The following is a 26283-nucleotide window of genomic DNA, read 5'->3' as shown; positions in this document are numbered from 1 at the left end:
TTGATTGGTTCAACCGCCCGCCACCCGCCCGAATTTAATTAAAATATTATTTTTCGTCACGTCATCCGCCCAATCCGCGGTTTATCCGCGGAGTCCGCGGCTGTAACCGCCAACCGCGCATCTCTACTACATATGACAATTTATCTGTTCAGTAAAATACCTTACTCACCTGTTGAGTAATAAAAATGCCATCTCTACTTTTGCAATATTTCAAATCCCTCAGTTCTCGCCAAAAAGCCAAGCCAATGTTGATTCTGGTTTTATTACAAGCACTGTGTGCAATTTCCCATGAAAACCATCCAGTCAGGTCTAAAATATAAAAACTTATAGGCTTACCATAGTGAATTAGGGTAAGACAAAAACACGTTTTGGAAGAAGGATTGATGTATTGACTCATTTATTCAATTTTGAACAAAACCCGTTACATAGGGTACCTTTAAAAAGTGTAATTGGAAAAACATTAAAAAACTAAATTATAAGGTTGCCAATCAGTGTTGCCAAATCTAATATTTGTAAACGTTCAGCCTTGTCACTTCCTGAAGTTCAGACGCTTTTAGTCATGTCTTCTTGTCCATTTATAAGCCATTTGCAACATCATCTTAGCAATTATAAATTTTAAAAATTATTGCTGTGACAGCCAATATGACAAGTGCAAATGTGTCCAAATTACTCTATAAACATAACCAAAAAAGTTCGCAATAAAGTATAAAAATATTTGTCTCTGTTTTCTATCTAGTAAACAGCATATTGACCAAGATACACAAACACTTCCCTTCTAAACGGCCTCAAAACAGAGTAGAGAGGAACTGGCATGTGAGTCAGGGTTTGGACATGTGTTCAAAAGTGACCTCCTTCCAGAAAAAGGTTGCCTGTGGACTTGAACTTACATATGAATCATCTAGTCAAGTCAGGATTCATCACAGGCATCCTGCCACATAATGAACAATTTTATGAATACAGAGAGTTTGACATTTGTCCACTTTTTTCCGATTCTTATTACACAGCAACAATGTGCACCTAACATTGTTGTTTTTTACAACCACTAATAATATGTCGAATGCGTTATATTTTGTTTGCACTTTTTGTGTAGATGAGATGTGTTGATTTACACAGACATGTCACATTCCACCACTGTGCCAATGACACCTACCTGTCTTCAGGACAGTGATGGAGTCACAGGCTTTGCTAGCTGTTTTGGATTGTGCCTCGACGAAATTAGAGTGCGGAACTGCTGTTGACTGCCTGAGATCACCTTAAAAGGAAAGTAGGTTACAATGTTTCTTGAGAACATCTTATCCAGCAACATTCTTTAAAATATATTTTGAGAAACTATAAACTGTGAATTATTGGAAACAGAGGAAGTACTGGATAGCAGCCTGCTATTTCATAACATCTGTCTGTGACGATTTAGGATGATGACCAGAGAGAAACAGTTCTAGGAAGTCTGAGTCTCCACTCACCCTCACACCTAAGATAAAAGTATTACTTACCCCATATTACATATGATTTTTGTTCTATTTCATCAATCAAAAATATGAAACTGCACACTTTTCAAACTGTTTGTGCTAATTAGCCAATGACAGGCGGAACACTTGCTCTGAATGCTGAAAACTTACCACAAAATTCTCACACGTGCTGGAAATGTGTCTTTTAGGCTATTGAAAGCTTGTTTTGACTAAAAATAAATAAAAAATAAAAAATAAAAAATGGTCGGCCTAATTGCGAATTTTGATCTCACAGGATGACTTTTCGCTCACAATTCTAGCTATAAAATCGCAATTGCCAAATAAACTCAGATACAGGGAGATAGCCTTAAAGCATTGATGCTAACTCGCAGTTCTTAGAAGAAAAGTCCGGATTGTGAGATAAAAAGTCACAATGAACTTTTTTTAAACTTAGGCTATTAGAATTCAGAGGGAGAAAATAGCTAAAAAGTCACAATTACCTTTTTTATTTTCGTGTTGAAAGCAAGCTTCTAGTGCCATGCAAATCCAGAGTTCTCGCGAGAGCACAAATTGAATTTTGCTCAGCGAGTTTACTCTGGCGTTGAGTAATGATGCTCAGTAAATATGCCCTTGTATCCGAGCTGCACCAATCACATCGGGTTATCTGATATAGGCGGGCCAGAGGCGAGCTAAACAGATGACAACAGCGCTGTGACTTCGAAGTTTGAAGTGAAGTCATTAGTAAACATTGCAAGTTGAAGTGAAGATAATGGGTAGAAGCTCAGTCTAGGTGCTAATTCTGGGTTTATCACCAGGTTCACTCAGGAGTGTCGGCCAGAACACCACTTAAGGCCAAATATTCCAGAGTATGAAATGACGAGCTGATAGATAGTTCTTGTTATTCTGTTTATTCTTTCCTCTTTCTTGTGTCAGTAATTTTCAGTGTAATTTGAGTGTGGTTTCTATACAGAGAGAAACAAAATACAAATGAATAAAGGAAACATATGCATACACATAATTTCTCCTTAAGCACTAATATACATTACAATATAAATAAACAATAGTCAGAATATGACTATATATATCTTAAACTCTAAAATGTAGGCAGAGAAAGATTCAAACACTTACATGGGATTCTCAGATTTTCTATGCATTAAGTCACCAATAACGAACTTTCTGTCATCTATGATATAGCTACTCAATAGCCTAGATAGCCTATAATGGTCCAGATAATAATATTTAACACAACTTACTTCAGATTTTACTCAACCACAAAGTACTGATAAGTAGTATAGTATAAATCAGGTGGACCGAAGCTAGAAAGTAACGTCCGAACGCGAATATAATTAACACAACGCTCGCGTAGAGACCCTTAAACTTCTAACTCTCATCCATATCAAATAACAGAAATAACAGCTAACAAAGAAATGCAATATCACGAGTAATACAGCAGAAATACTTACTTTTCTCATTCACGCACACTCTGAGGAAAATGTCGCTCACAATGAGAATCCAACTGACTGACGATCTCTATCGTACTGCGTACTAACTTTGACAACCGACCGACTATCTTTCATACTGCATACTAACTGCGTGACGTCACATACAATATACAAACCAGCGCGCGCGTCCACTATCCTATTACAAGCACTGAATAACGGCAGTAAACGTAAAACATAACTCCCAATATGGTCAACTGTACTAAATAATAGCAACACAAACATAACTTTGGGGCCTTTTCTACAGCCGCCCCCGAATGTATGTAATACATTTGCTCATCATTAAAGGCAACAAAGTTCTATGGCTGGGGTGTAGTGGCAGGAGTGGAACCGTCTTCATCTTCTCCAGAAGGAAGTGCAGGGAGGACAACCAGCCTGGCAACTGGCCGGGTGTAGATTCTCTCCTTCACCTTAACATCAGCGGACCTGATGTGCCCGTCAGGGCTGGGATGAGTCTTGACTACTTTTCCAATGGGCCAGAGGGCTCTTGGAAGATGTGGATCAACGATCATCACTACACCGTCCTCTGCAATGTCAGCTGGTGTAGCCTGCCACTTCTGGCGAGCTTGCAGACTCGGCACATAGAGTCGGATGAAACGGGCCCAAAAGTGATCAGACAAGATTTGGGAGTGTTTCCAACGGCGGCGAGAGATAAGCTCACTTTCAGGGTAGACTACCTGAGGTAGCGAACCATCAGGCCGCCCCATAAGAAGAACACTGGGAGTCACTGGATCTGGGTCACTGGCATCTGAAGAGACATAACCCAAGGGTTTACTGTTAAGGATCGCTTCCACCTCAGTAAGAACGGTGCGAAGCACTTCTTCTGGAACAGGCTGAGCACCGACTGTGGCATAGAGTGCGCTCTTAACTGAGCGTATCTCCCTCTCCCACACCCCTCCGAAGTGGGGAGCTGCTGGGGGGTTAAAGCGGAAGGAGATCTTCTGTGGTGCAAGTAGACGTTGTAATTCGTTAGACATTCCAACGAAGGTCTCACGGAGTTCTCGCTCACCTCCCTTGAAATTTGTCCCCTGATCGGAGAACAGCTCTGCAGGCGTTCCTCTACGGGCAATAAACCGACGAAGGGACATCAGAAAAGCATCTGTATCAATAGAGGTAAGGAGGTCTAAGTGCACCGCCCTAGTTGTGAGGCACTTGAAAATGATCCCCCATCTCTTCTCCCGGCGCCGGCCCACTTTGATCTCAAATGGCCCAAAGCAGTCCATCCCCGTAGAATAGAAGGCAGGCTTGAAAAGGCGCAGACGGGCTGATGGCAGGTCTGCCATCTTCGGCACTGCGGGTTTTGCCCTCCATCGTCGACAGTCAGCGCAGCTATACTGGTAGCGCCGGACAGCCTCACGCCCTCGCAGGATCCAGAAGGAGCGTCGAAGCTCAGCGAACACCCGCTCTGAGCCTGGGTGGTGGAGGCGGTTATCAAAGTCTTGGATCAAAAGCGTAGTCACTCGATGACCTGGGTCTAAGATGACTGGATGAAGAGTGGTCAGTTCTAGGCCTTCTGCTCGACGGAGTCGTCCTCCAACACGGATGAGCTCTCCTTTTTCATCCAGCTCTGGAGACAGCGTGCGAAGTCGACTGCTGCTTGGGACGGGTTTACCAGCTTTCAGGAGGCTGTACTCCTGCTGAAAACTATCCCTCTGAGCCCTCTGAAGTATCAACTGTTCAGCCTGTCGGTAATCTACAGCCGTGGGCTTATCATTAGAGTTGGCCGCCCCATGCAGCTCCTGCACTGTCACTTCCAGCAGCTCCTTCCACGAGCCGCATTGGCCCACGTCTGAAGTCGACTGGCTTGATGCAACTGCGGCGACCCCACAGAAGATAGACTTGCGCAGCTCTGAGGTATCTTCTGCTTGGTCAACAGTGTGGTCCTCTGGCCATGAGTCTGGACTGTTCAGGAGGAAGGCAGGCCCCAGGCTCCATCTATTTGGCTGAACAAGCTCTCGCAGCTTCTTTCCTCGTGTTAAATCATCAGCAGGGTTTCTAGCGCTATCAACATATCTCCAGGCATGCCCGTCAGTCAGCTCCTGTATCTCGGCCACGCGGGTGCCCACAAAGACCTTAAACCGGCAGGATTCAGACCTCAGCCATGTCAGCACCGTTGTGGAATCTGACCAAAGGGTTGTCTGATCAATGTGGATGGTAAGCTCCCTCTTCAGCACCTGCGAGAGCTGTGCACCAGTAAGGGCAGCACAGAGCTCTAATCGGGGCATAGAGTGAAATCGCTTAGGCGCGACTCTGGAACGGGCCATCAGGAATGACAGATACACTTCACCGTGTCTGTCAGTGGTCCGTAGGTACGCCACTGAACCATAAGCCTCTTCAGAGGCGTCGCAAAATACATGCACCTCTCTCTGGAGACCGGAGATGTCCACGGACTTTGACAAGTACGGTCGGGGCAGAGTGATTTGAGGTAAGACTTGAAGTTCTTCTTCCCAGTCTTTCCACTGCTGCAGAAGCTTCTCCGGTAGTAGTGGATCATCCCATCCCCTGTGTTTGTCCCAAAGGTGTCGGACAATTATCTTAGCCCTGGTGGTGTAGGGTAAGATGAAGCCCAAGGGGTCGTACTGACTCGCCAGCACCTTGTAGATATTACGCATCGTGGGGACCCCGTACTCCACATGACGATGCTTGTAACCAAGGACATCAGTGTGGAAGAGCCAGCTTAGCCCTAGAGTAGATTCTGGGGTATCTGTCTTGTTCTGAGCCAGCCATAGCTCAACACTAGCCGAGCAGCTCTCTTCTGGTAGGTGACTTATTACACCTGGTTCGTTGCTGGCCCACTGACGTAAATCGAAGCCTGCAGACGCAAGAAGGGCTCGTAGTTTGTCGACTAGATGCCTCGCCTCAGCAATTGTGGGGACACTCTGGAGGCAGTTATCCACATAAAAACATTTCAGAACGGATATCCTCACATCTTCATCTGGCTGGCTATTATCCGAGACATGGCGTTGTAAGGCGAATGTGGCACAGCAAGGGCTACATGTTGTACCAAACGGTATCACTTGCCACTCATACACTGCAGGAGGTCCTTCTTGACTGATGTCACGCCAAAGAAATCTGAGCAGAGCACGATCTTCTGGGAGGAGGCGAACTTGGTGGAACATGCCTCTAATGTCACCGCTAACTGCAACTGCATGCTCTCGGAATCTTAGCAGAACTCCCAGTAGTGATGCTCCTAAGGTCGGACCAGGCAGTAGATGATTGTTGAGGTTCTGCCCTCGATACTGATAGGAGCAGTTGAAAACCAGCCTATTCTTGCCATTATGGCTCACCATATGGTGAGGGATGTACCATTCCTCACAACCTTCCTCGTCTGAAACTTTCGGTTCACACTTGATGACAGAGCCCGCCTTTATAAGTTTCTCCATCTCCACTCTGTAGGCTTCAGCCCGTGCAGGATCTCTGGCAAGTCGCCTCTCTACACTCCGTAAACTGGGCATGACGGCTTCTTTAGTAGCCTGGAAGAGCGGCATGTCTTTCCGGCGGAGCAGCGGGGTGGCGTAACGGAGAATGCCATCAACCTCCACCCTGATGGTTTTGGTCTCCAGGATGCTGATGTCCTCTTGGTCCTGCCTTGAACGAGTAACTAGTTTCTCGCTTCTGAATAGGACAGTGTCGACCTGCCATAATCTCTCAACATGTTTCATCAGCTCGCTCACCTGGGGTGTTACTGTTGTAAATAGACACTGCTGTGGTTGGGCGAGATGACGGACTACACTCGCTGGGCCCTGTAGAGTCCAGCCCAGCCTTGTGCGGATGGCAGCAGGCCCACCTTGAGGTCCCAATCTGACAGGTTCAATGGGAGTGACGAGATGAGGATGGTCACTCCCAATGAGAAGCAGAGGCTTGATATTTATAAGAGTCCGTATGGGAAGGCCAGTGAGGTGTTTGTAGGTTTTCCGGAGTTGATCCATGGGGTAAGTATGGTTAGCTAGTCCAATACGACCACTGGTGAAAGCACCTACAATCTTGAACTTGGTCTTTGGCTTTGACGGCGAAGAAATGGAGAACGACACTGATGCACCACGGAGGGTCTGCACTTCATCTCTAATTGTGCGTAGTGGTAGATCCTCCTGAATCCCCTGCACACCTAGCTTCTCTGCAGCATCTGACAACAGCATAGTTCTCTCTGAACCGTCATCAAGTATGGCATAGGTGTTGATTGATTGGTCACCATGGTGAATGCGGACTTTGACAACTTTCAGAAGGACCCGACTGCCTTCAGTGGGTCTGTCTAGATACAGAACCTCTGTTGGGCCTTGGCTTTCCGCTGCCGGTGTTGACACTGCCTCCTTGGGTGACCTCATATTCACCTCATGCAGAACCTGAAGGTGTTTCCCTTGGCAGAGGCTACATGTCTTCTTTAAGTTGCACTGGGCCGCCTGGTGTGGCCGTGCACATCGCCAACACCTCTTGTTGCTCCTTATCCATTCAGTCAGCTGATCCTTTGTTAGCCTGGATACCTCTGTACACTGGCTAAGGTAGTGTTCCTCATTATTGCAGAATGGACAATATGGCTTGCTCTTGTTCCCTTTGAAGGAGCGGCTTGGCACTGGAGCCTCAGGTTTCTTAGCTGTATCCTTCGCACCATGGAGGACAGTGGTAGGTTGCTTACCCTTCCTACCCTCATATCTGGACACCGGCTTCTCTCGAGCTCCTCTCACAGCTAACTGTCCTTCAGAATCATGGCACCAAGACTCGTATTTCAACCAATCTGAAAAATTAGTTAAGGTGTGGGTTTGTGTGCCCTGATGGTACATGCAGCGGCGAAACTCCGCTCTCTGCTCGGGCGGCAGCTTGCTCAGCAGACGAGCAACATGTGAGCCACACTGTAGTTCCACTTCACCCTCGTGTCCTAGTGTCTTCAGCATCCCCACCAGTGACTGTATCTGGAGTGCAAACTTCTCAAATGCCACAAAATCTCCCCGCCTTATGTCTGGTGAGTCCATCACAGCAGCAATACGTCTCAGCGCTATCTGATGTGGTTGGCCAAACTTGTCATTCAGGGCAACCATTGTGTCTGAGAAGGGTGTTGGGGAGTTAAGGTAAGCATCTGCTATTAACCTGGCTTCTTCTAGTTGTAGGTGATCAACCAACACTTGGTATTTAAACAACTCAGATGCATCATGTGGTAAGAGGTTCTCCAATGAGATCTTGAGCCGTGCGAACTCACTTGGATCCCGACTTGAGAAGTTGCGGATTGTTGGGCGTGGCCCCCGGTAACTTGGCTCTGAGACGTAGTTATGACCCTGAGGTGAGCTAAAGGGCAGGGGCTGTGTCCATGTCATGCCTGGATGTCGCTGTTGGGGCATTAGGTTGCAGCCAAGCTCACTCCGTTGACCACCATAAGCCGTAGGGTACTTGGGCTCAGCTGGAGGTAATCTGTGTGGCTGCGGAGGAAACTGAAAGGGCTTGAGCCAGGGCGATAGATGACGGGCAGTGTCATCCCATGGCTTTGCAGTAGGAAGGGCCTCACGTGCTGAGTGATTAACTTGTGGCTGACCCACATACATGTCAGGAGCTGTGGCTGGCAATGCTTCTTCCTTAATTCTTGGAACCTCATCTATTCTCCTAATAAGAGATGGTGCCATAGGTGGGTCTGGCGGAAGTTTGTCCATTACTGGGTCTGGCCATGGTGGTGGTGCAGGCCAATCATCCTCTTCCTCAGCTCTAGATTCACTTTCAACAGGTGGCCGTGGCGACATCACCGTTAACTCTGGCTTTCTGGTATGAATAGAAGTAGGACTCTGCATGTTGCGAACAGCATCTACTAACTGTCTCATGTCTGCTCGCAATGCTCTAAGCTCGACTAAGTCTGATGCCATGTGCCGCTGTGTCTGCTGCAGGAGGTGTCTTTCATGACGAATGTCATCCAACTCAACTCGGCACTCCTCCTGTGGATGTATGGGGTGCAGCGCTGAAGGTAAGGGAGTAGAGTAATCTCGTAGCTGTTCCCTAAACTCTCTCTCCGGAAACCGCTGGGGGGCTAGCTGATTCTTCTGGCTGTGCTGTTGGTTCTCCGCCCTATAGCCCAGGTCCATCTCCTGAAGAATAGCATCCCTCCTCTGCAGGCGAAGGGGAGAGTCATAAGGGGAGGTGAGGGGTGTCATCCTGGCATTTCCCTCCTGGTGAGTACTCTCTAATTCCTCTCTGTACCTCTCACCGATGTAGCCTTGATAATCGACCTCATAATCTGCATAGCGCACAGGTGGGCGAATGTGCCGCTTGGGACGTGTACCGCAAGCATCATACTCTGGATGTAATTCCATCTCTGACGTAAACCCAGTGATCCGGCTCGAAGGACCATCAATGAAGTGAAGATAATGGGTAGAAGCTCAGTCTAGGTGCTAATTCTGGGTTTATCACCAGGTTCACTCAGGAGTGTCGGCCAGAACACCACTTAAGGCCAAATATTCCAGAGTATGAAATGACGAGCTGATAGATAGTTCTTGTTATTCTGTTTATTCTTTCCTCTTTCTTGTGTCAGTAATTTTCAGTGTAATTTGAGTGTGGTTTCTATACAGAGAGAAACAAAATACAAATGAATAAAGGAAACATATGCATACACATAATTTCTCCTTAAGCACTAATATACATTACAATATAAATAAACAATAGTCAGAATATGACTATATATATCTTAAACTCTAAAATGTAGGCAGAGAAAGATTCAAACACTTACATGGGATTCTCAGATTTTCTATGCATTAAGTCACCAATAACGAACTTTCTGTCATCTATGATATAGCTACTCAATAGCCTAGATAGCCTATAATGGTCCAGATAATAATATTTAACACAACTTACTTCAGATTTTACTCAACCACAAAGTACTGATAAGTAGTATAGTATAAATCAGGTGGACCGAAGCTAGAAAGTAACGTCCGAACGCGAATATAATTAACACAACGCTCGCGTAGAGACCCTTAAACTTCTAACTCTCATCCATATCAAATAACAGAAATAACAGCTAACAAAGAAATGCAATATCACGAGTAATACAGCAGAAATACTTACTTTTCTCATTCACGCACACTCTGAGGAAAATGTCGCTCACAATGAGAATCCAACTGACTGACGATCTCTATCGTACTGCGTACTAACTTTGACAACCGACCGACTATCTTTCATACTGCATACTAACTGCGTGACGTCACATACAATATACAAACCAGCGCGCGCGTCCACTATCCTATTACAAGCACTGAATAACGGCAGTAAACGTAAAACATAACTCCCAATATGGTCAACTGTACTAAATAATAGCAACACAAACATAACTTTGGGGCCTTTTCTACACAAGTTGCAATGAAACACCAACAACAGTTGTTTGAAACGGCTTTGGCCACTACAATGAATGAGTTAGACTTGGCTTTTTATCTAAAAGAGGAACAGAAGACGGCACTCTAATCGTTCCTTTACAAGAAGGGCGTTTTTGCTGTTTTGCCGACCGGATACAGCAAGCAAGAGTAATCTACCAGTTATCTCCGCTGGTATGGGACTTATTGTTGTGAATGGTCGTGTTATCCAATTGCCCTCAAGCTGGCCGATTTTCACTAGTCGATGCCAGACCATTAATCTTTTAGATTTAGGTCTGGATTTACAGGCTAAGCTTCTAGCCTAATTCACACAAAACGCTTATTTGTATAAAAACGCACGAATTGAGAATTTAAATGAAAAAGTCTCGACTCTCTAATTTTGACCTTTTAAATTCTGTAGCCTTAACCGCGTTTTTAGAACGGAGTGTCAAACGCGAGATTCAAGAGCAACGGTCAACGTTCGTCTGACGCATGTTTACAGCAAAACAATGAAAAATAAAATGAAAAAGGATCGCAGTGGAATGCAAAAATTAGTTATTCTAATACCCCACATGGATCTCTGTGTTTGGCTTTTATACAACAGTTCAATAAACAAGTTAAAATCGAGTAACTTACGTTTTAGACAATATTATGGCCAGTCTATTTTTGTTTAGCTAACCGTTGTGACACACTGACCAAACACCGTGGTCTTTTGTTCCTTCCTTCATAATTCAGTGTTTTTGAACACATCGAGTAAATGAGTCAATGCCTATAGAGTCAATCCCCACCAGAATAACAATCGTCTTCAACGCACCAACACAAACAATATACAATAAAGATATAATAAGTAAATATAAAAACATACATTTATCTCTTTTTATTTATTCCTCTATGTGAGTAGATATTAGATGGTAGGGGGGTGCCCATTCATATATAAAAATTGGATATATTATTATTAATAATATATACTGTAAATTACAGTAGCCTACATATTGTCATACTCTTAACGTCAACTCATCCATGTTTTTGTTTACTGTACTACTAGCTACTCTCACAAAGTTCATTCTGCCTTTCCAGCTACAGGAGACCTGGATACACAGTGTGTGTGATACAAATGATTGAGTAAAATGACTGATATAATTCAATTTATTAGATGACATTCCAAAAGTCATTGTAAATGTTAAAACAGTGCTAGACAATTTTAAATCAGCTTTGAAAAATAATAGTTATTTAATAGTATTCAACAGTCATTTATCAAAATACATATTCATTGTGCAAATATTTTGCATTTAAAAACTAATAAACAATATCAGCATTTGCCTTTACAAAAGCTGTGTGCAAAGACTATCTGACTGGTGTTTTTTCCTACAAGCAATGATATCAAATCAAATGAAAATGATACACTTCATCAGGTGCCATAAGCATTCAGTAGCGTAAATATAAAGTGTATAATTGGCAAAATGCCTTTTTTTTTCTAAATGATAATTGATCTTTATTGTGAAGACCAAGACAATCCATACAGAAAGACACTGTATTACACTCTAAAAACTGCTGGGTTGTGTTAACCCAATTTTGGGTCAAATATGGTCTCACCCAACGTTGGGTTAAAAATTCAATTTAAAAATGGACAAACCCAGCCGTTGGTTTACATTTTTAATGTAACCAATGCAATTTGTCCATTTTTAAATTGCATTTTTGTCCATTTTTGATTTTGTCCAAAATGCAATTTGTCCATTTTTAAATTGCATTTTTTAACCCAACGTTGGGTGAGACCATATTTGACCCAAAATTGGGTTAACACAACCCAGCAGTTTTTAGAGTGTACTTAGGAGTTAGAATGACATTAATAAAAATGTATTTATTAATTTAAAAATTATGAAAATGGTCTGAATATCCAGTGGCGTACTAGGCAATTGTTTTTACTGCATTTGTCATTTGAAGCCCAGATGCAATGTTAATTGTGCTTTACTTTCTTCACATTTTCATCCAGCTGTAGAAACTCAAGAACACTCCAGTCTCAACCAATCTGTTCCACTTGTCTTATTCTTCAAATCACTCCTCTGGTTCCACATCTCTGCCATTGTCACTGCATAAGGATATGAGGTTCAATGTTAAATAGTAGATCATCATTACCACGCCTAACTTCCAGAAGGAGGGGCATGTCTCCCTGAATCGCCTCCTGTAGTTCTCCAGTGTTGACCAATGGATGGCCGTTTAGCTTCACTATAATATCACCTGTTTCAAGCCCACCCCTGTGAAGAGGAACCAATGAAAGGAGAACGTCACGTGATTAGTTTGGGATAAATAAAAATGCAGTTGATTGATGTTGCAACAACATAACAGCATGCTTAATATTATGCTCAAAAGCATTTTGAAAATAATCTGGGGTGAAAATAAATATATAGTTTGGCTTCAGGGCAATTTACACGGCACCAACAGACGCAGATCAACGCCGACAGTCAACGGATTACAACACATCACAAAAACCGACGAAGTGTCTGTTTGCCGTCTGTTGGTGTGGTGTGAATTGGCCTTTAGACATACTTCTGAGCTGGGGAATCAGGGACAACTTCATGGACAAGAATTCCATTGCCGATATCTGGAAAGTCTGGATTGTGCCATTTTAACTCCTGGACAATGCTGAGGGAAAAAAAAGAGAAATACAAGAAAATAGATGAGATCTGAGGGAAAAGGGATGCAGAAAGACATTTCTCCTTTCAGAAAGCTTACTGATTATTCCTGACACTAATAAATGTGAATTTTATTTTATTTATTTTTTTAAGCAATGTTGTTGATTGACGTAACATACTTTTCTGTTAAAGTAACCATTTTGATTCCAATAAACCTTTTCTTGGGGCCTTTTATATCTGAAAGAGAAATGATTAGTTTTAGATATTTGTACAATTTCAATGTGAATTCAAGTCATGCCTGAAAGATTGTTTTTACGAGTTAAAAGCACATGAATTGCACTACAAGGTAAATATGATTGGGAAATTCAGGAGTTTCTGAGTTGGGGGCATGTCAGTGAGAAAACAGGGCAAATGCCAGGGATGCAGAGTCTAGTATTGACAGTAAATTTGTGGAAATTATTGAAATATTTTTTTTACATTTACAATTAAACTATAATTGCATGTACAATATATGACATTGTACTATTACAATACAATATATAATGATACATTTTACAGCACCTTCAATAATTCAATTGAAAGCAAACATAAGAAAGCAAATAAATTCAAACCTGATGCGCATTCTTTGTTCATCAAAATCTTGTCGAATTTTTTCGTAGAATTGGTACATTGGTACACATTCCCAACTCATAAATACAAACTTCCCAGGAGGACTTGAAAGCACCATCAGATACAGTGAGGAAAATAAGTATTTGAACACCCTGCTATTTTGCAAGTTCTCCCACTTGGAAATCATGGAGGGGTCTGAAATTGTCATCGTAGGTGCATGTCCACTGTGAGAGACATAATCAAAAAAAAAAAATCCAGAAATCACAATGTATGATTTTTTAACTATTTATTTGTATGATACAGCTGCAAATAAGTATTTGAACACCTGAGAAAATCAATGTTAATATTTGGTACAGTAGCCTTTGTTTGCAATTACAGAGGTCAAACGTTTCCTGTAGTTTTTCACCAGGTTTGCACACACTGCAGGAGGGATTTTGGCCCACTCCTCCACACAGATCTTCTCTAGATCAGTCAGGTTTCTGGGCTGTCGCTGAGAAACACGGAGTTTGAGCTCCCTCCAAAGATTCTCTATTGGGTTTAGGTCTGGAGACTGGCTAGGCCACGCCAGAACCTTGATATGCTTCTTACAGAGCCACTCCTTGGTTATCCTGGCTGTGTGCTTCGGGTCATTGTCATGTTGGAAGACCCAGCCTCGACCCATCTTCAATGCTCTAACTGAGGGAAGGAGGTTGTTCCCCAAAATCTCGCAATACATGGCCCCGGTCATCCTCTCCTTAATACAGTGCAGTCGCCCTGTCCCATGTGCAGAAAAACACCCCTGAAGCATGATGCTACCACCCCCATGCTTCACAGTAGGGATGGTGTTCTTGGGATGGTACTCATCATTCTTCTTCCTCCAAACACGTTTAGTGGAATTATGACCAAAAAGTTCTATTTTGGTCTCATCTGACCACATGACTTTCTCCCATGACTCCTCTGTATCATCCAAATGGTCATTGGCAAACTTAAGACGGGCCTTGACATGTGCTGGTTTAAGCAGGGGAACCTTCCGTGCCATGCATGATTTCAAACCATGACGTCTTAGTGTATTACCAACAGTAACCTTGGAAACGGTGGTCCCAGCTCTTTTCAGGTCATTGACCAGCTCCTCCCGTGTAGTTCTGGGCTGATTTCTCACCTTTCTTAGCATCATTGAGACCCCACGAGGTGAGATCTTGCATGGAGCCCCAGTCCGAGGGAGATTGACAGTCATGTTTAGCTTCTTCCATTTTCTAATGATTGCTCCAACAGTGGACCTTTTTTCACCAAGCTGCTTGGCAATTTCCCCGTAGCCCTTTCCAGCCTGGTGGAGGTGTACAATTTTGTCTCTAGTGTCTTTGGACAGCTCTTTGGTCTTGGCCATGTTAGTAGTTGGATTCTTACTGATTGTATGGGGTGGACAGGTGTCTTTATGCAGCTAACGACCTCAAACAGGTGCATCTAATTTAATGGAGTGGAGGTGGACATTTTAAAGGCAGACTTATGCCTAGTTCACACTACACAACTTTAAACGTCGGCAGATCGCTGTGCTGTTCAGACTACATGACTTGCTCTGGAGTCTTGAAGTCGTTGTGGTGTTCAGACTATGTGACACTACGTAAATCTTCTGCAACAGGGGCTTACACACTACAGGAGCTGACAACAAGTCTTGGCGCATTCCAATGGCAAATGGACGGCGGGACAAAATTGTTGGTATATATATATATATATATATATATATATATAGTTGAGCACCGTCATTAGAACTCTATAACCGCAAAAAAACGTGTTATTAAAATATTTTTAAATTTCTATCTTTTCTATTATAGAGAATGTTTAAATACTAATTAAAAACAATTGTTGACAGTCTGTGTTATTATTGGTCTATACGTTTCCAACTGTAATTGATTCTTTCAATCATTTGAGATAGAAATAAAAGCTATGACTATGATATAGTGATGTGCCATCATTATGAGATTTATTAAACAAATGAAAAACATTTCCAATAATAAACATTAGCAATAAACATTTGCAATAATAAACAATATCATTACCGATAACTGATCGTGCAGTTTAATTACCCCTTGACTGGCCCCAAACATGTTTGATAAAAGAAACATATACAGTGTGTATATATGATGTGTATTACATTTTAGCTCAAAAACAATTGTAATAAAAGATAGGATCATAAGATGCTATATTGGGTTTTTACCACTTAATGAAGTTTTGTAAATCGTGAGACATGATTTTTACCACTTTGCTTTGTAGAAATAATTTATTTAAAACGAATTTCGTTTTGTACAAATTGTATCTTAATTATTATAATGAAAAAGCAGCTGCCTGTTGTGGTTTGGCAACGATGGTTACAAATACAAAGGGCTTTTGTAATATCATAACAAGATGATCATTGGCTGTTGCTCGTCGCGACACGTGACACCACAGGCTATCGAGTCGGCCGACAATTCCAGATATTTGGCATGCTAGATATTTTTCTGGCGTCGGCGACGCGTCGGCGATGTGTCAGCGAGGGGTTTTGATGTGCGCGGATCACCCGCAGATTTGCACGCGATTACAGCCTGACCTGTCGGCGAGCTCGTTAACTTGCAAATCGGGCTTAAAATCATGTAGTGTGAACTAGGCATAACTAGTGATGGCCAAATGAAGCGTTTCAAAGCATTATTGCTTTCTGATACAATTGTGTCGAAAATGGTTCATTACTCGAAGCTTCATTCAGATAGAAATTGCAGCACCATCTCCTGGTGAAGTAAATGTAATGCAACAAAGCTGACAACCATAACGCCCCGTTTATTACGTGTTTACCGAGGTGATCAAAGCTGAAACAGTGTTTGCTGTGAAACTCATTTATGTAGGTGAATTTTACAGATACTAATGAATTTCATGTGTTCACCTTGATAATAAACGATTAAGCAGGATGTGTCTGTGTAATTATTTCTTTAGACAAGGACAGAAGATCAAAAAGTTTGAAACCATCACAGAAATTCTAATGGTTTATATTAAAATAGTAACCATTGGCTTTTTACCATTTAAACCACTACATAATTCTTTTTTGTAGTGTGTTCGGGACATATTCCATTAGGATTTAATGCCCCCACCAATACAACCCAACACATAGAGACCCACAGAGACCACTACAATTCCCATTACAACCAATAAATTCCCATGAAAAACATTAAATCCAATAGAATTTCTGTAATGGTTTCTATAGTTTTTTTTTTTTTTTACCTTCACTTTTATAAGAAATACAGCCGCCAGGTTTCAAACCTGCCAACACTGGATTGGGCTGTCAAAGCAGCCATGTGGTTCACTACAGGAGTGAAGCAGTGTGTTTGCTTCAGACGTCATTTTCACGTGACTAGTGACGTAATGATACAAGCTCCGAAGCAGTGGTTCATTGCAAGGACCGTTCGAGTTTGAAGCAAGCTTCGGAGCGTCGGTGTCAGACGTAACATCACTAGGCATAACAGGTCTTTGAGGGTCAGAATTCTAGCTGATAGACAGGTGTTCAAATACTTATTTGCAGCTGTATCATACAAATAAATAGTTAAAAAATCATATATTGTGATTTCTGGATTTTTTATTTTTTTTGATTATGTCTCTCACAGTGGACATGCACCTACGATGACAATTTCAGACCCCTCCATGATTTCCAAGTGGGAGAACTTGCAAAATAGCAGGGTGTTCAAATACTTATTTTCCTCACTGTAACTGTAGTACCCAATACTGAGTGTTATTCACAACCATGAGTTTAGCACTGCACAAAACTGAACTGAACAAAATAATTACTGCCTTTTTGTTTGGTAGCGATTTTTGTTAAACACCGAAGCAACGAGTTATATTGACTTGCAGTTAGCTAGTAGCAGGTTACTGGGACAAATTCATGCATTGCAGTTTTACGGTTAACAGGATAAACAGTTAACAACCTAATTCAGCATTGTGGCCTAAACATCAATGCTGCACCTTTACTTTGCCTCCTCTCACAAAGTGATTTAATGGTATGATGGACCAGTTAAATTTCAGTTGATTCTGCTATAGCTTGCATGTTTGATGTCATCAGGCCAGCAAGATGACTAGCAGCTAGCTAGCAAAGTGACATTTGCTAGCAATTACCTCACCTGAGGCAGTCTTCACAACTTGAGACTGCGTGAAGTTTGTCCTGCCTACCATTTGTTTGACTGAAATCAAAGTAAATAACACCAAGGATGTAATGGACAGGCTGTTTCATGCATAGGGTATTCATGTTTTGTAGCCATTTTGTCACAGTTGGCAGAACATAATTGAATAGGTGGGACACACAAACACCTAATTAATCCATAGAATTGAATGAAAGTAAATTCAGATTTCTGTGAGCTAAAATTTCTGTTGATGAATTCATTTTTGGAATTACCGAATTAATTGCATTACCTCTGTGCATGATGCTTACCTTTCTGCTGTTTATCATTGGATTCATCAAGGAACTTAATGATTCGGTCGGATGGAATGGCAAAAGAAATCCCTGCGGTAACTTTTAGTGTGTTTATTCCGATCACCTCACCATCCTAACATGACAGAAATATTATGTAAAAAGCTAGCAATATTAAATGTATCTACCCAGTGTCCTCTTAATCTAGATGTAAAACTCCATTCCCACTCACCAGATTGACAAGTGGACCTCCTGAGTTTCCATACTTCCCATTGATGATGAAAGAGAGAGTGATAGACAATCAAATTCAGGTAAAATATCTATCAAACAGTTGTTGTAGCCTGAAAACACCATTCTTCCTTGTCTTACATTGATGATAGCGTCGGTCTGGATGTAGTCCATGTCAGAGTCTTGGATGCCGAGCTCTTTTCCATCTCTCTGTGTTGTGCTGACGATGCCTGTTGTGACCGTGTTCTGAAGAGCGAATGGACTGCCAATGGCAACCACAAACTCTCCAGGCCTCAGATCAGCAGACTGACCCAGTAATAACACTGGTAATTTTTTCTGGAGATAAACAGAACATTTCATGCAAATTAAATAAACTGAAATGTGATTCAGTCCATATGTTTTCAATCATCCTGTTAGTCTAAAAAGCAGCACGGCTGTGATAAAGTGCAGCCTCGTGCCTATGGCCGAATCACAGCTATCCCGGCCAGCGTGTGACTGACATTCAATGTTGAAATAAATGTTATTTCCTCAAGTAAAGATGTGCTACTTACATTTTTTTTACACACTTATTTTACACACTTATTCAGAACAACGGCTGGGATGGTGATACGAACAACAACGCTATTGCTCATGTAATAATGCTTAATTGAGAACACTACCTGAACAAACTGGTCTGATTTCAGTCCTTGCAAAAACATTTGAAGACCAAATTTAAAAAACAAATCAGAAACTGGGCGCAGTGTGGAAAAAGTCTAAGGCTGCAGAGCAAGAGCTGGGGAAATGACATCAACTACTATAAACAGAAACAAAATATCTGCAAGCATTCCAGACTCTCTGACATGGGAACATTCTTCATTTTTTGTTTCCAAAGCCATGTCTACTCTGAATAGTTTCTCTTTGATAGTCTAATTCAGAAATGGGCTACAGAAATATTGCACTAGACGGTTTACACATCTCCATAATCAGATCCATATGCATCGGGAAACAAAACACCTCTAACAACACCTCCTAAATTCCCACACACAAATGTAGGTCAGCATGTGCTTAAAATAAGGCTACAGTTAACATGTCCCAGTGTGTCTAGATGAGGCGGAATGTGTGATATAAACCATCTGCCTTTAGAGTCATAAACATGGGATTTAAGAGTCAAAGGTGTTGCCATTTTTGGATGATTTGTGCTGAGTTTTTATAGTTTGAATGTTTATGAAAGATGAACTCTGGACTACTGGCTAATAGGCTTTGTGTCTGGAAACTCCACTGTAAAGAAAAATGTGGTGACACTGACAGCAAGAAAGCAGCCTCAAGGCCTTGTTCCACTACCCTGGTAATCCAGAGTTCTCGCGAGAGCACAAGCTGAATTTACTCTGGTGTCGAATAATGATGCTCATTAAATATGCCCCTCGATCTGAGCTGCACCAATCACATCGGGTTATCTGATATAGGCGGGCCAGAGGCGAGCTAAACAGATGACGACAGTGCTGTGACGTCGAAGTCATTAGTAAACATTGCAAGATGGTTATGGATGAACACCAGTTGTTTGAAACGGCTTTGGCCGCTACAATAATCGAGTTAGACTTGGCTTTTTCTCTAAAAGAGGAACAGAAGACGGCGCTCGAATCGTTCCTTTGCAAGAAGGGCGTTTTTGCTGTTTTGCCGACCGGATACGGTAAGAGTCTAATCCAGTGGTTTTCAAACTGTGGGTCGCGACCCACTTGTGGGTCACACAGTGAGAAAAGGTGGGTCGCACAAAGGCACTTAGCTGCAGCTAAATTTACATTACGATGAGTGAAACAAAACCAGTCCGATTAATGAACAAACTACTCTTAAGTGAGTTTTAGCGCCCGCCAAAGTGAATTTTTGTCCCGCCAAAGTCTTATTTGATCGGTGAGTAATGTAGATGAACGGCTGCGCTTGTGACAGAGTACGAGCAGAGAGAGAGACTCGGTCGCGCGCGCGCTCTCTCTCTCTCTCTTCGGAGCCAGGCGAAAGTGTAAACAAGACTTCACGGTCTCCAAACTAAGCGCTGTCTTGCTCTCTCTCCCTCGCACATATTAATCAAAATAAATCGACACGGTGGTAAAAGGTCGGAAGACCAAAGTTTCATGTGGAGCATTCGGAGATTTTTTTCCCCTTAATTACTGCTGGGTGTGAATTCTGCTAAATAAGTTGTTGCCTTTGATCTTCTCTGAAAAGCGTCCCAGACATTCAGCTGACATAAAACAACACTTTAATTAAACAAAAAAACTATCCAGTGATGAAAGGTTTTCTGTGTTGACACAAATCTTGGATGTCCGTGTCCTAACTGCTGGGATAATCACACAACGCGCACGACACGTCCAATTCGCGAACTAATCGACTCCTTTGAAATTAATTTGAATGAATGGTTAAAACAACTGATCTTTCCAACAGTGAACTCAGAAGACGTCTGAATCGGTGTAATCAGTAACACTTTACAATAAGGTTCTATTTATTACATAAATTACATAAAAAGTACAGTTTGCTTACTCAAGCTTAAGCTTTAAAATAAATTAAACCCCTTGTTTTTTTTGTTTTTTTGAAAAGAATATGACTACATTTTTCCACACAGTGCTATCAAGAATCGATAAGAGAATCGTTAAAGAATCGCATCGATAATCAGAATCGTCAGTGGCATTATTATTATTGATAAAATATTTTAATTTCCCATCTGTAAAATTGTAATCAAACATTAAAGAACATGTTTTTTTAAAGTTTTTTTTTAAGAGTTAAAAGTTTTAAATATTTTGCTAACATGAGGTCTTGTCACTGTCAGTCTTTTTACATCAGTGCAAAACTAGCATGCAAACTCATCAGCATGCATTGATCAATCCCATGGCATGTAGCAAAAAAAAAAAAAAAAAGGTGCGACCAAATCATTCTGATGCGACCAACTGAGAAAGTTGGTAGCACCAGTGCAAGTGGGTCTTGAGATTGATTATACTTGTCTAGGTGGGTCCTAGAATGAAAAAGTTTGGGAACCCCTGGTCTAATCTACCAGTTAGCTCCGCTTGTAGCTAAGCGTATGGGGCTTGTTGTGATTGGTCGTAGTGTTATCCAGTTGCATGCAGTGAGATTTTCAAATGCATGCTTGGTGCCGCCCCTCGAGCTGGCCGATTTTCACTAGTCGATGCCAGACCATTAATCTTTTAGATTTAGGTCTGGATTTCCAGGCTATTGTTCCACATTTACAACAGGAAATAATGGAGACAAGGGAAACATGCTATAAAATATTAAAAATGAGGGGAAAACACTATAAATAATGGTCCTATTATTCTATTGTCCCTTAACTGTCACCACCCTTTTTGAGCATAGATGTGAAAATGCACTATCCAAACTTAAATGGTTGTAATTCGTAAATGTGTTGAAGTACATAACTAAGGTTGGTCTCTTTTTAAAGAAGACACTCAGCAGGTTATTGCTGAAGCACTGTAAAACAAATGTACTAAACTTTTTTACATTTCATTTTATTAAATTGCAACAACAAAAAAAGTCAAGGCCATATGTACCAAGTTGTGTTCCAAATTTGAAGTTGATATCACAAAAATTGGTTAGGCACTGTACCAAAAATAGCCACCTGGTGACACCCACATTCCAATGTTTTCTCCTGTAACAAATTACTACATTTCTGTCACAATAAAACTTCTATCACAAAACAGTCACCAAATTTGATAGGTAAAGGGTTAGTGTAAAGTATAAAGTAGTTTAAGGGTTAGTTCAGCCAAAAATGAAAATTCTGTCTCACCCTTAAGTAGTTCCACACCCTCAAGACTTTCATTCATCTTCTGAACACAAATGAAGATATTTTTGATGAAATCCAAGAGATTTCAGTACCTCCATTGGGAGCAATGCAATTTACACATTCAAGAACCAAAACGATAGGAAAGATATCATTAAAGGGGTTTGGAACCCGATGAGGGTGAGTGATTAATGACGGAATTTTTATTTTTGGGTGAACTAACCCTTTAAAATAAAATGTGTTAATGAAACATGACACCTCCCACAAGGGAGAGGAGCCCAAAGGATTTCAAAGTACCGTTTCCATGGTAATTCACTGTCCGATTTCAAGTTTTTCACAGGATTATTTTTTAGTTTTTAAGCTTTCGAATGATAATAAATGATTATTACTAAAATGTGTGATAGGAAAACAAGGCAATAAAAAAAGAGCGGTAAACTGACAGTTATGGGTCATGATGCTTGTGAAATGATTCCCACCTTTGGATTAATTTTGATAGTGGCAATGTCAGACTTCTTGTCGATGTCTCTGATGGAGGCGTCATACGTCTGGCCATCGTGTAGCTGCACTCGTAGATGCTGGCGGCCCGTTACTGTTGCACTACTAGCTACCACATGAGCATTGGTCACAATCAGACCTGCCTGAGTCATTATGAATCCAGAGCCGCTTGACAAAGGTACATGGCGGCCAAAGAGCGGATGGCTGGACACAAACATTCAAAACAGTGGTTATCGCATGACTGAAAGGGTGAAAATATTACAATTATATTCTAGTATTGCATGAAAATAAAAGTTAATATAACAATGCAACTTGCTAAATGCATAATAGTTTAATTGAAACTTAGATTCATTTAGATTACTACAGTATTGAATTATATAAAAACTCCTTCTCTTGAGTCTTCAATCGAGTGCAAAAATCACCAGTAAAAACATTACCATTAACATTAACATCATCTTTTACAGTTATAGGTATAAAGAAGAGAAGAATTTACTTGAGGAAGAGCTCGACGTGTACCACAGCAGGGGCAATCTTCTCCACAACATCAGCGATGAAGTTAAACTTATACCTTGGGCTGTTCAGATGTGCAGGACCTATACTAGCAGGAAGAATCATTCACGTCAATGACATGATATGCCAGATATGAAGACTAATGACTAATATAAGCAATACTTAACAGTTTGTTTTTTGGTAAATAGCATAGGTCAGGGACAGGCAAGTTTGGTCCTATAGAGCCGCTGTCCTGCAGAGTTTAGCTCCAACCATAATCAAACACACCTGAATAAGCTAATCAATGTCTTCAGGATCACTAAGGCTTCAGGTAACACTTGTAGGCAACCCTTACCTTGCCTGCAGGTAAGGTTTTTTTTCAGGGTTAGAGCTACTCTGCAGGACAGCGGAGTACTAGACTAGGACCGAACTGCCCCTGACCTAGGTATACAAGTGTAAATGTGCACGAAATTAATATTTAAGCAAATCTTTCTCACGTAATTTATATTGTATTAGCAGAATAAGTGGCAACCAAATTTTAGGGTGTAATACACTACCGATCAAAAGTATGTTTTTTAAAGAAGTCTTGTATGCTCACCAAGTGTGCATTTATTTGATTAAAAATACAATAAAAACTGTAATATTGTGAAATATTAATGCATTTTAAATAACTGTTTTCTATATTGTAAAATGACCGGTGATTTTAAGTGAGAAATCACTGACAGGGGAATTTCCTCTGAATATATGCCAAGATCTATGAAATTCAAACATATTTAGTCTTCATTAACTTAATCTCCCAATATCAGCAGCCTCCGATGTGCTGCTTAGAACTAAATCTTAACTAAAGTACAACTTGTTCCTGGATCAAGTTCTTTGTTGATCCTGGAACAACATTCCAAACAACTAATCAGATTTGACGGAAAATTGTATGTCAAGTTTAGACTTACATCCAGGGTTAGGTGCTTCTACATTGTAATTCACCTATTATTTCCCTCTGGTTTAAGGAATAGGTTATGGGTAAGGTTAGGTTTAGGGGTAAGGATAGGATTAGGATACATTTTTTAGACAGAATATGTTGATCCAGGAACATGTCTTGGCAAAATCACAGTGACCAAATGTTCTATTAGATAGATGTCCCATAGAGCACATAACAGAATAGATATAGAACATCCATTGTAATAATTTGGATCCATCACTGCTCATCTGTGACTAGGTGTGTCGCATTTAACTTCCCTCACATTCTGTGGGCTGGACACAGATGGTTTTTGGCCTAGATTGTGTCCTCTTTTCCAAAGCTTTATAAAAATAGTTGCATGTTTTGATTCGCGCTTCAGTATAAAAGGGTTAAAATCTGCTTTTAGATTTATGTTCACTGGCTCTTAGTGAAATAACTACAGAGCACACTGGAATAGTAAGAAGAAGGAACTAAGAGCTGTTGACACTACATCTCACTAAACATCCAAAATCACACTGATGTTTCTACTTAGTAGTAGGCATTCCAAGACGTCTCAATCAGACATATTCAGACATCACACAGGAAGCCAAAATTAGTGAAGATATAGCAACAGTCCTACAGCTGACACACACAAACACTTGCACTGTCTTGATTTTTTTGTTTTGTTTTCCCCAGTCAATACAACAGTGGTCTTATTCACATGGATGAAGCATAAGTCAAAATTTGTCAGTTACTGACGCCATTGTGAAAGTATTTGCAGGAGCATTTGTCACCAATTGTTGTATATTACCCCACATTAAAAAGGTCCAATAACAAGGGTATTTCTACTTTTCAGAAATGATGGTAGAAAAGAGGTAGCTACTATTCAGCTCGTCATATAATCTAAACATGGCGACCACCATGATACCCTAATGTATGCCACTGGAGTCTTCCTTTAATGTGACTGTACATTAAACATATTTGCCAAACCTTTGGAAACTATTGCAACTGCAAGACATGAAATACTGTCAAATGCAATGCATTTATGAAATTCAAGCTGCCGTTTAACTGACACTTTCATTCAAATAGACTTAGGCCTATTTAGTAGACAAATAGCATGCTTAAGTGTCATGCGCAAAAGGCAATAGCGCTGATAGCCAGCAAAATAGTAGTAAACATAATTACTAGTTACTATTCCAGACACACGGAACAGAACCAATTTTGATAGGAGGCTATACCTGAACAGAAACAGAAAAATCAAGAAGAAAAATAAGTAGTTGAACTTGTCAGTGACTGACCTGAGCTTGATGATGCGCATGAACCCTTGTGCGTTTGGGTAATCACGGAGAGCCCTCGCTGTTGCGCTTTACGCGCGGCTGCCCTCATCTTGCACACATTACCGTAGGTCTTTCCGTCGCTGCCACACACTCTGTGAGTTGTCTTACACTGGCAAACGCCTTTGGAAAGTCGCTTACCCGCTGGAAATTTACATTCAAGCCCGTCGCCACACGGAGCATCATCCTTCCGACCGCACGATGCGCCCTCGCCCAGGCTGCACACAAGACAGCAGTTGCAGTGGTCGGGCACATACCCGCTCGGACAGCTCGGGCTCGGACATTTACTCACATCACACCTGGATGAACATTTTGTCCTCGGCTCGGCCACGGCGAGATCCTGAGCAAAGAGCATTGTTGCTGCAAACAGAATGACCAGCATTCCCTTTTCAGTTTTCAGGTAGCCTACACTTGGAGAGAAATTCAGTCAGTGTATTTAGTCTGTTCAGTTAGCTATTTTAATTCTTTGTGATATTCATTCGTGGCCTATGATATCCAAAATACAGCAAAAAAAAAGCTCCTCTGACTTTTCCGAGAACGTCACACGATGATTGTAGCGAAGTTTAACATGAAATTGACAGTTTCATTCCCTAGATTCAAAGTTCAGTCTCGGATGCTCGTTCTTATGTTCCTTGTGCTATGCCGTTAAAAAACACAGTGCTGGATAAATCTCTCAGACTTCCCGGACATGTGGCCACACTCACTCCCTCCACTTCAATGCTGTTGTACATCTTACACACTCAGTGTGAGGTATGATGAAATAGGCAGGACAGTGTCATTACTAAACAATGTGTTAAAGAGCGAATTTATTATCAAATTCTGTGGAAATATCTACATTTCAACAAGTGGGTGTAAAATGGTATTAAAAAGGATCAGGCTAGAAAATATCATGATATAAACATTTCACAGTTTTACAACATATCCGAGAGCTTCTCTCAGCTCACCGCTTTCTTCTTTACTGCTATCATGCCTCCCTGTGGCGTATGCAGAAACATGCTAAACATTTTGCATACTTAAACTTAATTATGACCAGTGTTGGGGAAAGTTACTTTTAAAAGTAATAAATTACAACATTGCATTACTCCCAAAAAGTAACTAATTGCGTTACTTGGTTGAAAAGCTACTAAAGTTACTTTTGCATAACTTTTTCTCAC

The 26283-nt window shown here is 41.3% G+C and overlaps 1 protein-coding gene across 2 annotated transcripts; it reads right to left on the bottom strand.

Annotated features, from left to right (window-relative positions):
- Nucleotides 1–12212: 12212 nt before the first annotated feature.
- On the bottom strand, nucleotides 12213–25848 carry htra3a (HtrA serine peptidase 3a). Of its 2 annotated transcripts, XM_084389877.1 has the most exons (10): nucleotides 25094–25848; nucleotides 22866–22965; nucleotides 22354–22576; nucleotides 18265–18459; nucleotides 18128–18160; nucleotides 17917–18031; nucleotides 17609–17668; nucleotides 13067–13124; nucleotides 12802–12897; nucleotides 12213–12509 (listed from the first exon to the last, which is right to left on the bottom strand). In XM_084389877.1, the coding sequence occupies exons 1-10, from the start codon at nucleotides 25509–25511 to the stop codon at nucleotides 12341–12343; spliced, it is 1467 nt and encodes a 488-aa protein (XP_084246003.1). In that variant the 5' UTR covers nucleotides 25512–25848; the 3' UTR covers nucleotides 12213–12340. The 2 variants fall into 2 exon arrangements, with proteins under 2 accessions (XP_084246003.1, XP_084246004.1); XM_084389878.1 differs by lacking the exon at nucleotides 17609–17668.
- Between the last annotated feature and the right edge of the window lie 435 nt (nucleotides 25849–26283).

The sequence above is a fragment of the Rutilus rutilus genome (assembly GCF_951802725.1).
Source record: "Rutilus rutilus genome assembly, chromosome: 2".
In the NCBI taxonomy this organism is placed as follows: Eukaryota; Metazoa; Chordata; class Actinopteri; order Cypriniformes; family Leuciscidae; genus Rutilus; species Rutilus rutilus.
The sequence above is the reverse complement of the archived record's forward strand: the minus strand, read 5'-3'. Positions and strand labels throughout refer to the sequence as shown.